Source organism: Raphanus sativus, unplaced genomic scaffold, assembly GCF_000801105.2.
Source record: "Raphanus sativus cultivar WK10039 unplaced genomic scaffold, ASM80110v3 Scaffold3158, whole genome shotgun sequence".
NCBI classification, from domain to species: Eukaryota; Viridiplantae; Streptophyta; class Magnoliopsida; order Brassicales; family Brassicaceae; genus Raphanus; species Raphanus sativus.
The window spans coordinates 1-12,101 of record NW_026618465.1 but is presented as its reverse complement, the minus strand read 5'-3'; the positions used below and the strand labels follow the sequence as shown (position 1 = coordinate 12,101).

At 35.5% G+C, this 12,101-nt stretch overlaps 2 protein-coding genes and 1 pseudogene across 2 annotated transcripts; 1 reads left to right on the top strand and 2 right to left on the bottom strand.

Annotated features, from left to right (window-relative positions):
* Nucleotides 1-895: 895 nt before the first annotated feature.
* On the bottom strand, nucleotides 896-4,883 carry LOC130506366 (acid beta-fructofuranosidase 3, vacuolar-like). Its single transcript, XM_057001007.1, has 7 exons — nucleotides 4,466-4,883; nucleotides 4,089-4,097; nucleotides 3,128-3,372; nucleotides 2,234-2,851; nucleotides 1,723-2,132; nucleotides 1,362-1,449; nucleotides 896-1,270 (listed from the first exon to the last, which is right to left on the bottom strand). The coding sequence occupies exons 1-7, from the start codon at nucleotides 4,809-4,811 to the stop codon at nucleotides 1,058-1,060; spliced, it is 1,929 nt and encodes a 642-aa protein (XP_056856987.1). The 5' UTR covers nucleotides 4,812-4,883; the 3' UTR covers nucleotides 896-1,057.
* A 1,932-nt stretch (nucleotides 4,884-6,815) lies between these two features.
* On the top strand, nucleotides 6,816-7,487 carry LOC108825151 (uncharacterized). The gene is made up of 2 exons (XM_018598484.1): nucleotides 6,816-7,257; nucleotides 7,324-7,487. The coding sequence occupies exons 1-2, from the start codon at nucleotides 6,816-6,818 to the stop codon at nucleotides 7,485-7,487; spliced, it is 606 nt and encodes a 201-aa protein (XP_018453986.1).
* Nucleotides 7,488-8,489: 1,002 nt separating this feature from the next.
* LOC130506365 (putative disease resistance protein At1g63350) lies at nucleotides 8,490-11,527 on the bottom strand (annotated as a pseudogene).
* Between the last annotated feature and the right edge of the window lie 574 nt (nucleotides 11,528-12,101).

Here is a 12,101-nt window from a genome sequence, read left to right as displayed (position 1 = left end):
TGAAAAAGAACGTATTTGACTGATCGGCATGAAGAAAAGTGAGCATCACTAAGTGTACAGATACACAACAAATTTAAAGAACATAATTTCCTTCATGAAAATTCTATGAGCACAAAAGGCAAATTATGGTCAGTGTATACTATCATGCAAACAGTGATTTTTTCTCTCTTCCAGATGTAAGATTCTCACTTGTAAGAGAAATCTTATCTTTTTGTTAATTGACACTCATTTTTACTCGTTGAAGTTCTGCAAATTTTGTTTAAAAATAATAATGCTAATTGTGGTATTCTCTGTTATATATCTTTCGATGGCCCCAGAGCTAAATCATCTTGCGCTCACACTAATCTCATATTCTCTCCTAATAATTAATACTCATTTGCTAACAGCTTCACAGATTTCTCTTTTCACTCATTCTCGAATCTTTTTGTTTTCTGTATCTCTGCGGCGATGGGTAGTTGCTCCTCTGTACCACTGCCATGTGATCAAGTTGTGAATCAAGGCACTCAATGGTTATATACAGATACTTATGAGCTGGTTCTAATTGATTACTTCTAAGTTAGATCTGAAGGTAACCCAATAAATCAATTTGATTATGATATTTTCAATTCAACTACTCAAATGTACATTAAAAAAAATTGCCCATTAATTATAGTTTGAATTGGTTACTATTATCGGAAAGTAGTCACATACACAATTCAAATATTTGTGTCAAACCATCCAAACGTATCCGAAAATATCAGAAACACCTAAAATAACATACGTATGTATTTTCAGATTTATATTATACTTTTGGCCACTGAGTATATTACAAGTAACTATTATACGCCTGGTCGATTTCAGGTGGTTATGTGCATATTTTTGACAATCCTAGCTTAGAACAGTAACTCTATCACTCTAGAAAACCAACAGTAACTCTATCACTCTAGAAAACCAATAACTTTACATTATCTGTCTGAAGCTTCTAATGAACATACAGACCCTCCAACCCCTCAAATTTGGATCAAGCCAATGTCCAAAGCAGAAGAAAATCAATATGCATTTCATAGTTTCATGATGATTAGTGATGAAGCACCAAATCGTCCGCTGAGTAAGGACGAATAAAAGCACCGTTCATTTGCCAGACCTCAAACGACGCCATAATGGTGGCATTAAGGGCATTGTTGAACAAGAAGAGCTTAGCAGCTCCATAGATGGCTTCTGTCGGATAAACTCTTGACGTAATACATGTTCTCCCGCCTTGTCCGAATCCTTCTACTATCGAATGATCCACCTACACAAAATTGAAATTTCTGATGATATTAAGTAAAAAAGAACACTAATACTAGATCATAGTATATGGGTTTAAGGATATAATATATTACCAAGATTCTCATAGTCAATTTCTCCCCTTCTAGGACCGGTACAAAGCTTCCGTACACCGATCGAACCACATCGGTAGCCATGGTAGACCTATTAAAAGACAATATGATCAACAACAATAACTCCAAAAGTCAATATTTTCTTACATTCAAGGATCTACAAGCTATTTTTTTTTTCAAATCTGCATTTAAATAATTTCTTTCTTTTTTAACACAAAATAATTACTTAGTTTGTACTATATAAGAAGATCCTGTTAATACTTTATCAAAAGAAGAAGAATATATTAATATATGGATCGGTTTGTCCCAAAAAAAAAAAAAAAATTAGTATATGGATCGATTATCTTATTGAGGAATTACTTACCTTAAGGTGTCCGTACAGAAGAAAGTCTTGAGTTTAGAATCTTTTCCTTTAGTCACATAGAAATAAACCGTAGTTTGTTCCGATAAGTTCTCATCAGTAAGAACAGAGAACCCGAAGGGCCCTAAAGAACCACTTACAGTTGAACCTCCGCTTGTTTCGCAGCTGAAGTCGTCTTCAGCCTCCACGGATTCATCTCTAGCGATTTTCTCGAGATCTTCTTTGTTGATCTCGAACTCAGCCTCTATGTCTAGCTGAGCCGTGGAACTGACGTTAACCTGAACCACCGTCTCTGGTTTAACCTTCATTTCGAACTTCTTGCTGCTCAGTCTCAAAGATTCGACTTCTTCAACTGGCCACTGGACTAAGTTCTTCCCCGTTTTCATGTCTAGAGCAACAGTTCTCGGGATGCCCTGCACATGATTTTTAACAAATTTAATCTCTAGCTTGTGTTACAAGTAACTGACACATCAAAACCCTAACTTTCATACCACGTTAAGTAGGGAAAACATACCTGAACAGAAGACCAACCCTTTTGTACATCAGCAGCTTCACTGTCAGATTCACCGATCCAACCCCACAAGATTCTTCGTTTCTTATTTTGATCATAAAAAGTTTTCGACGCATAAAATTTCCCGTAATCATATCTCAAACTGGTACTTTTCCCAACATCGGAATTAGGATCATCTGGGATCCATGTTCCATTTGAATCATAATATGTCCCAATGGCATAATGGTCGGTCCTAGTATCGTCCATACTAGCCTTCAGGATATGTTTCACATCCGGCCCATTGACAGAAGTGCCAAGCCCGATGATTTCAGTCTTGGAAACCGGATAAAAGTCAATGCACTCCCACATTCCCGTATCAGGGACTTGGTGCAACGAGTTATCTAGCTTCTCGTAGGTTTTAAAATCGGTAGTATCGTAGACTATAGATATTCCGGTTCTATTGACCTTGGAACCAATTGTAATCCGCCATTTTCCGCCCAATGTCTCCCAAGCCGTTGTTGGGTCACGGAAGTCCTTGGCTCCGATACCTGGAGGTGGTACCAGAACAGGGTTGCCAGAGAACTTGGTCCATTTCAGCAAAAGTGGGTCACTAAGATCTTCAGGATAGGCAAGATTTTGAACCTAAAAATAATTATTATTAGTCGTAGTGTAATCTATTGGTTAGAACAAATTGGAATGATCTCAATAGTTAATTGAGCTATAGTTAGTTCAACAAGTTAAAAAGAACATGTTATATTAGTCGTACCAGATTCGAATTCGAGTCCAATAGTAAATATTATTTATATACGTTTTACAAAAATATCACAAATATTATCAAAACCAATATTAGAATCATATAACATTATAAATCGACGATCACGAGTAAAAAAAACATGAAGAGAATTTTAAAATTATTACCTGTACAAAGTTGTCGGTGGAACCGGTGTATAGCATGACAATGGAGCCATCATCGAGCAAAGTTGCTGAACCGGTCCAGACCCCATTAGCGTCGTACCACTGGTCAGGAACCATGACTAATGGGAGGTGAAGCCAGTGTATAAGATCCATTGAAACCGCGTGACCCCAAGCAATGTCGCCCCAGACGTCTCCATTTGGATTGTATTGATAGAAGAAATGATATAATCCCTTATAGAACAATGGACCTGGACCCACGATTAACATTAGTTCATTTGATGCGATGAAACATAAGTTTTGTAATGTATTATGGATCTTGTTTTGAATAATGAAATAATTGGTGAAATAGGTTACTAGAATGAGTCAAATACGCACTGGCGAACCTACGTTGCCCAGGGTGGTAGCAAATGTCCCTAAGAAAATTGAATTTGTTAAATATACCAAAATTTTACTTATTTAACTTATACTAAATAACATTTTCTAACTATATTTTTAAAGTTTATATAGAATTGCCCCCACCAAAATATTATTCTACATTCGCCACTGCAAATACGGACCGCAAAATAGACAGCTAAACAATAACTGGCATGCAGTTTGGATAATGCACATGATTCACGTGGTATAGAAATCAGGTCAGACAAATAATTAACCTAAACAATAAAGCTTTCAAGAAACGTTCAGGTGTTCATAATTTCTTACAATATTTTTGTTTCCATTTTTTTCTTTTGTTCCATTGACTTTAACTGTTGTCTGAAAACAACTAATTCTTTTATTTTCATTTTCAAATATCTTCCTTTTTATTAACATACTTCTACCAGTTGTGAAGGTTTCATATTGAAGGTAATCATTTTCATAATACGTTCTCCATACTTTACAAGTTACAGAAATAACAAAAACTAGGTTAATGTGAAAAATAGTTATTTTTAGAAGTAAAAACAAGAGAGGAGATCCGGTATAATCTAACCATTAGGATCTGCAGATGGTGAAGCCAGATAGTTGCCATTCACAAACGCCATTGGATGGAGAAAGTAAGAGCCAAAACAACATGGAAAAACAATTAAATGCGAAATGAAACCGATAGTCATACATATAAAAAGAGCATAATGAAATTGTATGATCCCTGATTTAAAATTTTACGGAATTCAAAGAATATATATACATTTGACATCATTCTTGCGTGACCACTTAACTCGTGTTCCTTAAGCTATGATCATTAATATATAAAAACAGTCAAGATTCAAGAACTCTAATCTTCATGAAATTACGAAAAGGAAAATGAACACTTTGAACTATTTTTGCTATTTACATATAATATAATTAGAAAATCACTAATGTTAGTACCGTTCATCCAGTTCTTCTCAGGCTGAAAATGAAACGCCGTTCGTTGCCACGACAACATTGTATTGTTCCACGCAAACGGTTCTGTTTTCCGGAAGTTTCTCTTCTCCGACACACCGGCCAAATGAGCATGTGACTTCGTCGTTGTTCCATTACTTCCAATATTCTTGCTTGCGGATCCGTTGTGTATAACGATGAGAGCTACGTACAAAGCGATCAAGAGCAAGATGACGGCACGATGGACTTTGATGGGCTGTCTCCGACGGCTTTCCATGATCAGGTTGTCGGCTATTGAATCTGATGGTTTTCGTCGGAAGATGACGGGCAAGAGAGCATCCGAGCTCGCCATTTGTATTTCGTTTTTTTTTCTGTGCGCAGAATTGATGCATGTACGTAACAGGAAATGGTAAATACATTATATTAAGTTATCTTGGAAAATCATTAAAAACAATAATCTCAAATATCAAGTTCTATTATCACAGGTCAGCAAATCAGAGCTGTGATTTGTTTTGTATTTTATTAAACACTAAAATTCATGTTAACAGCTATAAGCCTTATAAGTCAATAGTTTGTTTAATACGCATTTATAATCTTTATCAGCTAAATGGATTTGGGGGCAATAATATAGTTGACCAACTCGGGATACATACTATACGCATCTTTCTTCTTTGGTAAAAGGATCGGCGCAAATGTAATATAGCAGATTAAAGATATACTTGGAATTTAGAACAAAGAAAAATGGACATATACTTAGAAATTTCATAATGTATTAGCAGATTCAAATGTGAATTCTTTACATTTTTTTTAAGAATAAACCAATGAATACACTGAATGGTTGGACAAATAGATGATTTTTGAAAAGATTTTTTTTTGATTAAATCTATATTACTATCTCTTTCTGTATATGCTATGTCCAGCTTTCTGATCCTGTTGGAAATATGTAAAAACTTCACAAAATTATTGCATAATTCTAGTGGAGTTCAAATCCACCAAAAAGAAAAATTCATTTGGTAAAACGAGAAAACTATTTTTATCAAAATAGAAAGGTGAGATTGGTTTGCATATGGTCCATGAATTCATATCTACTAGCAAAACACCTCTAGAGACTAGTTCAATATTTTCATTCATTAGTGGTTTGAGTTTTGAAGGAAAGATACTACATAATCTTTACGAACATCATCTATAAAAAGCCATCCTATATGTGTGGATCAGTATTCCAGCGACACTAGAACTACTGCTATTAGGAATCAGACATAAAATACATCTGGATATAAGGTCAAGATGTCCTTTATACATATAAGGTCAAGATGTAGAAGGACTCAAGGTGTAGGAGGACCTTTGAATCCCTACGCAACTGAGGAGATTCCTATGCTATTACCGAAGACAACCGGTCTGATCAACTAAAAGTAATTTACTCCGTAAACTATTCACAAATTTGGCATTGAAGTTAATAATATGTCACTAAAGTCCACTAAATATGGAACATCAGTCTATCTCTTTTTCTGAGCCAATTTAGCACCAGATTCATGTGGTGTGATAGATTTTTTTTCTTTATTTTTGACAACTCGTGTGGTAAATAGATATATTTTTGAGAAAGAGAATATCTATATACTATTAAAACAGAAGTTATAACTTAATTCATGTGTGATTTTTTATTTGGACTATCTATTCAAAAGTTGCTTAAATTATATTTTATATGATATATGAATTATTTGAATAATTCTAAAACAAACAAATCCAATAGATATTCCTATATTTTTTCTTTATCTGAACAAAATCTTTTCATATATTTTATTTACAATATAAATATATATTTTATTTTTCACTAAATTCGTAACTATTTGATATATATGTATATTACATTTGATGCCGATTTGAAAACATGGAATTCTCAGGCAATTACGGCTCTTGTGGATCCCCAAGACGTACAAATAATAGAAAGTATCTCAATTAGTAAAGTTCAGAGGGAGGACAGAGATGGATGGCATTTTACACAAAATGGCAAGTACTCAGTTAAATCTGGGTACCAATTAGAAAGGGTGTATCCTGACAAGGAAAAACGTATGTCAACATTTGGACCTATGGTAGATGTTCTAAAGGCGCATTGTTGGAAAATTCGCTGCCACCAAAGCTTAAACATTTTCTATGGCAACTGGTATCAGGGTGTATAGCGGTTAGGAAGAATTTACATGCTCGGGGACTTACGGGAGATATATGTTGTGATCGATGCGGAGCTTCAGAGGAATCAATAAACCACGTGTTTTTTGAGTGTCCTCCATCCCGTCAAGTGTGGGCTTTATCTCAGATACTAACTAGCCCACATATATTCCTGACAGAGTCTCTTTATACGAACATGAATCATTTGTTCTGGAGGGTTTCTCCCAAAATGGAGGATCATCACTTTGCTTGGATCTTATGGTACATTTGGAAAGGAAGGAATAATAAGGTTTTCAGCAATCTGGATATTGATCCTAGAGATACACTAAAAATCGCAGTAACTGAAGCAAAGATTTGGGAAGACGCCAAGGTGGTATCCGTCCCGGTAGTAGATCGACCAATTCCGAGCTTACCGATCATCCCAGGACGCTGGTGTTTCACGGATGGCTCTTGGAAAGACAAGGATGTATTTTCTGGTCAAGGGTGGTATAGCACCCTAGAAGGTTTTGCGGGATTAATGGGGGCAAGGAATGTACGGGCCTCTCTACCTCCTCTTCATTCTGAGATCGAAGCATTAATTTGGGCAATGGAGTGCATGAGGAATTTGCATCAATTTAGGGTCACGTTTGCAACAGACTGTTCTCAATTGGTAAAGATGGTGTCCGAACCAGAAGAATGGCCTGCTTTCGATATTTATCTGGCAGATATCAAGACCTTGCGGGAGAACTTCCACAGCTCAGAGATCATTTATGTACCACGCACACAAAACAAGAAGGCCGATGGACTAGCACGAGGGGCTAGAACTCAAGCGTCTTTTGTTGTGCACATGGATGACGAGCCACCAACATGGTTTACAGAGTCTATATGAGTTTGTAAAAGTCGACGACAAAAAAAAAATGTGTATTACATTTTTCAATTTTTAAAAAAAAAATATTTAGTTAATTTCGTGGTTATTTAAAAATTAAACGTATATTTCATTTTAACTAAAATACTTTTTAAAGTATCTAACTAACTTTGTAATAATAACTAAACTAATGTACAATTTTGTATTAAATTTGCGATATTAATTTAATATTATAATTTTCAATTAAACTTTGATCCTTAACGAATAATATTTTCAATTTAAAAATTTGTACATGATTTAAAATATGTTATCACTGAAAATTTAAAACAAAAAGTTAAATTATTACATGTGAACTGTGTAAAACAATGCTGTGTTTTAAAATAATATATTATTAATTTTTTGAAAGAAAAATATTAGATTATTAAAAAATTGTGAAATGGCAAATATTACAATTAATAATGCAACCAAATAATTATATGTGTAAAAATAAAAATAACCATCCGCACGGTTGTGCAGACCGTGATCTAGTTTATTTTTAAAAATAGCAACACCGAATTTGTATTATGTAGTAGATTTTTGTATAATGAATATTAATTCGTACCAATATATACTATCCGCAGAAAAAAAAAGACACTAATTTTGAATTTTGATAAACCAATATATACTAAGATATGTGTTTGACGAGTTTCATGCGGGTGATGAAGCATCCGGAGATGTATAGAGATGAGTGGGAAGATCATCATTTGGTTTCTCAACCTTATCAAGATTTCTCTTTGTATAGTATTCCCATTAATAAAATATGAGACTTTTATCTAGTCAAATAAGGTTTGTTACAATAGTCTTGCCAAGAAAAAGACAGTCAGATTTTTGTGTATTTAGTGGAACCATGGAACGTTGGACTGGGAACAATATGTATAGCAGAATAGGCAGAAGAAAGGAATTGTTAAGCTTATCAAGACTTCTCTTCGCTGAACACATTTGAGAATTTCTTTAAGGTAGAAAATACAGTTAGCGTAATGTAGACACTCAATCAACTACACACCATAGAATAAATGTTGATGCAAATCAGAAAAACAACTCATAGAAAGAACACACATATATAGAGAGAAACTTCAGAGGTAGAGAGTTTCCTTTTGGAAGAAACCCAAAAAGGATTTCAACTTCGAACAAGATACCTGCGAGAGAACTTGTGCCTGTAATCAATCTAACAAACACACACAAAAAGAGATGCATTAAGGATGGAAATAGTTCAAAAGTCAAAGCTAAACAAAAACAAAAGTATATTTGAAAATCAAATAAAGAAAAAATGGAGGAATGTCAGACCTGTAGGGTGTAACGTAAGAAGTGGGTTTTGGTAGCTTTGTCCTCCCATTCCATACCATCAATCCATTCCTTCTCAGTGTATCTTAATACGAATGCTTTTTCACCACGCAATCCACTTCCTGAATGTAGTGGAAGCTTCCTCAGATTTGGACATCGGAAGACATCGATTCTCTTTAGGCATGGAAAGGGTAGAGGACTCCAATGGATATTCTTCAGCTTCGGTAGACTATCCAATACAAGACGATTCAGGTTCGGAAAAGGAACAACCCCTGATTTTTCACCTTCACAGCCTTTCTCTTTGTTTATTATATCTTCAAGTTGGTTTGCGTATCTAACAACAAGAAATTTAAGAGATGGAGCAAACATGAGCAACGTCAATTCCTTCAAGCAGTGACAATCCAGTATATACACTTTGTACATGCTGGAGAAGCACGGAGTACTCGGGTTGTGCAGAGGAGAAACCGTCTTGCTTTTCATGCATATCCTTCCCAATTTTATCTCAGATATAGTGCAGCTTTCCATGCAGAAAACACGAAGCTTCTCCATAGTTACTGGAAGTGCTATTTCATATGGTTCTTGATTGCTGTTCCAGATGTCTAGCGATCTTGTACAACTAGTTAATTTTTGAGAGCCCAGGAATTGCTCCACACGTGGACGAACACTGACTGATGCGGTTAGAACTTCTAAATGTTCCAAGGCCTCCAACTCCTCCACTGTCTTGAGATCCCAAGAAAACCCAGAACGATATAAGTTCAATACTTTCAAATTATATAGACTTGATACTCAAAAGTTGTCGTGTTTCCGCTATATCCAAGTGAATAAGCTTTTCCAACTCTTGTGGATCCTTAGGCAATTCACTTATAGGAGTATATGACAAGTTGAGATATTTCAATGAACCTAGCTTTGATATTCCTTCCGGTGTTTCAGAGAGCTTTTTATTATCTGATAGATCCAGAACAAGTAGCTTTGGCATCATCTTGAAGAACCCACTAGAAAACTTTGCTAACCTCCCTTTTTGCAGGAGCAAAGTTGTGAGTTGTGGACATTCCGGACCGCCGACGAAACTGTGAGCTTTATTACCCATCAATGACATCCTTCTCACAGCGCTCCAGTTCTTAACCTTTGGCATTCCATAGAACAATGGATGCACAACGAAAGCATCTTTTTTGTTGGTAAGATGCGATCCACAAGGCCATTTCATGAACAACATCATGCATATGTACAGTATCCATTCCATACCAATCAACATCTTCCATCAACAATGATGCACGGACAAGACTACCAATGATCTCATAACCCTTGTTCTCCGCCCTTTCTATACCTTTGCTTCCATCTATTATCCCTTCGGATATCCAGTAGTCTATCAATTTTTCTTTAGGCATCGAATAATCTTCTGGAAATAAAGCGCAGTAATAGAAAACACGATTTGACATCGTCTGCCTTAAGACTATCGTAGCTATACTTCAAAAGAGGAAGGATCTTGTCTTCCATGCCAGAAAACTCTGTAGCGTATGAAGTCAAAACATCTATCGCATGAAGCCATTCCTGCCTTGTCCTTTTGCATGACATTGTCTCACCTACCACATCGAGCGCTAATGGTAAACCACGACATTTTCTAGCAACTACTCTTGCAAGTTTTGGAATCTCTGGATCGCTTTGTAGTGTTGTTTGTCCAACCTTCTTTTGGAAGAAACCGAATGCCTCATTTTCCTCCAAGCATTTGATTTCCATTGGGTTTTCAACCCCCATGCGTGCACAAACTTCCTGGGAACGAGTGGTAAATGCTACTTTGCATCGGTTTTTAGTAGTTGGAATCGGGACTCCAATCTCAGGTAAATCCACCTTCTCCCATAGATCATCCAGAAACAAGACAAATCTTCTTTTCCTTAAGAAATTGTATTAAGACATCAGCCTTCTGGCTTCTCTCTTTGTGTTTCCACTCCTCTCCACCAAGACGAACTTTCTGAGCGATTTCATCTATGATCTTGTCTATCTCTAACTCTTTAGAGACAACAACCCAAATCACAAACTCAAATCCATGCCTTTCATCACTAAACCTATTGTTGATCTGTTTAAGAAGAGTTGTTTTTCCTACTCCATCCATTCCATAGAGACCCACCATACCAACTTCATCTTTCATAAGATGGTTCCATGCATTATCAAATGTTGTTTCTTGACCAATAATCGTTGGCTGAAGAGGTCTTTCCTCCACCGTAGGTACTTGAGGTTGCTCGGCAATCACTTCGAAATGGCCACTAGATTTGAGAATCTCGACCTCCCTCAAAATCAAGAAAACACTTTTTCCATAACGATAGCTTTGTCTTAATTTTTTCGAACAAAACCCACAAACACACAAGCTTTGAAGCTCAACATTCCTAGCACTGAGAATATTTTTGACTCTGGTTTCAATAGCCTCAACTCTATTAAGCCATACCTGAATTTCGGCTAGCCTTTGCAGACCTCTGTTCTCCTCTCTTGCGATCCTTCTTAACAAATCATCTCGTCTTGCCTTGAGCTCTTCTATTGTTGTCTCCAGAGACACAAGATTCTCAGGGAGATTACGAATATAACTCTCGTTGACGTCTACCCATTTAAAGATCTTGTTCATGCATTGATCACATGTAATGGAGACAGAGAAACAGTTTCCCGTCTTACACAGATAGAGAGAAAGAAAAAAAAGGGAAGAGAGTATTTGAAATTTACTGATTCGAACACAACAGAGATGATGCAGAGAATTAAGAGCAATAACTTGTCTGCATAGGCAAAAATTATCATAAGTTCACTTTTTGAACTTTCTTAAACAAAAAGAAATAAAAACATTCTGTAAAGAAAAAGCAGAGATAGTTTATTAATGGCATTGCCTAATCTTGTTACTTTTCCAAAATTACTTCGCATAATTGAAATTAAAAACACTATCTTGTGGAAAATTTTGCATCACTATACGCTGATGCCTTTCACTCCTTTTTGGTTTTAGTATACTGCTATTTTATTATATTGCAAATTTGAACTTACGGTGATTTGAACTTACAAAAGTAAATAATTATATTAGCTTTTCATATACTGTCTATAATAAATAAATGAAAATAAACCCATTAGTGTTTGCTCAAATTATAAATAGACATATGAACATAACTTAGAAGTACAATGTTTATATCAAAAGTATAACAACAAGTCTATTTGGTAAAATGTGATACATTCAACTTTCAATTGTCCCCAATATGATTTTTTGGTCATATTGGACATGCTTTCTAAATGAAAAATAGTTTTATAAATATTAATATTTATTAAAAATAAACACTATTAGAAACACAAACA

What these genes read in the sequence shown, in the direction of transcription:
- LOC130506366 (XM_057001007.1), bottom strand. Translation starts at nt 4,811, where the DNA reads ATGGCGAGCTCGGATGCTCTCTTGCCCGTCATCTTCCGACGAAAACCA. An exon ending in CCACCGACAACTTTGTACAG is followed by an intron (nt 2,852 to 3,127) that starts GTAATAATTTTA and finishes AATTATTTTTAG; the next exon opens with GTTCAAAATCTTGCCTATCC. An exon ending in AATTGACTATGAGAATCTTG is followed by an intron (nt 1,271 to 1,361) that starts GTAATATATTAT and finishes AATTTTGTGTAG; the next exon opens with GTGGATCATTCGATAGTAGA.
- LOC108825151 (XM_018598484.1), top strand. Translation starts at nt 6,816, where the DNA reads ATGAATCATTTGTTCTGGAGGGTTTCTCCCAAAATGGAGGATCATCAC. An exon ending in GGTCACGTTTGCAACAGACT is followed by an intron (nt 7,258 to 7,323) that starts GTTCTCAATTGG and finishes TTTATCTGGCAG; the next exon opens with ATATCAAGACCTTGCGGGAG.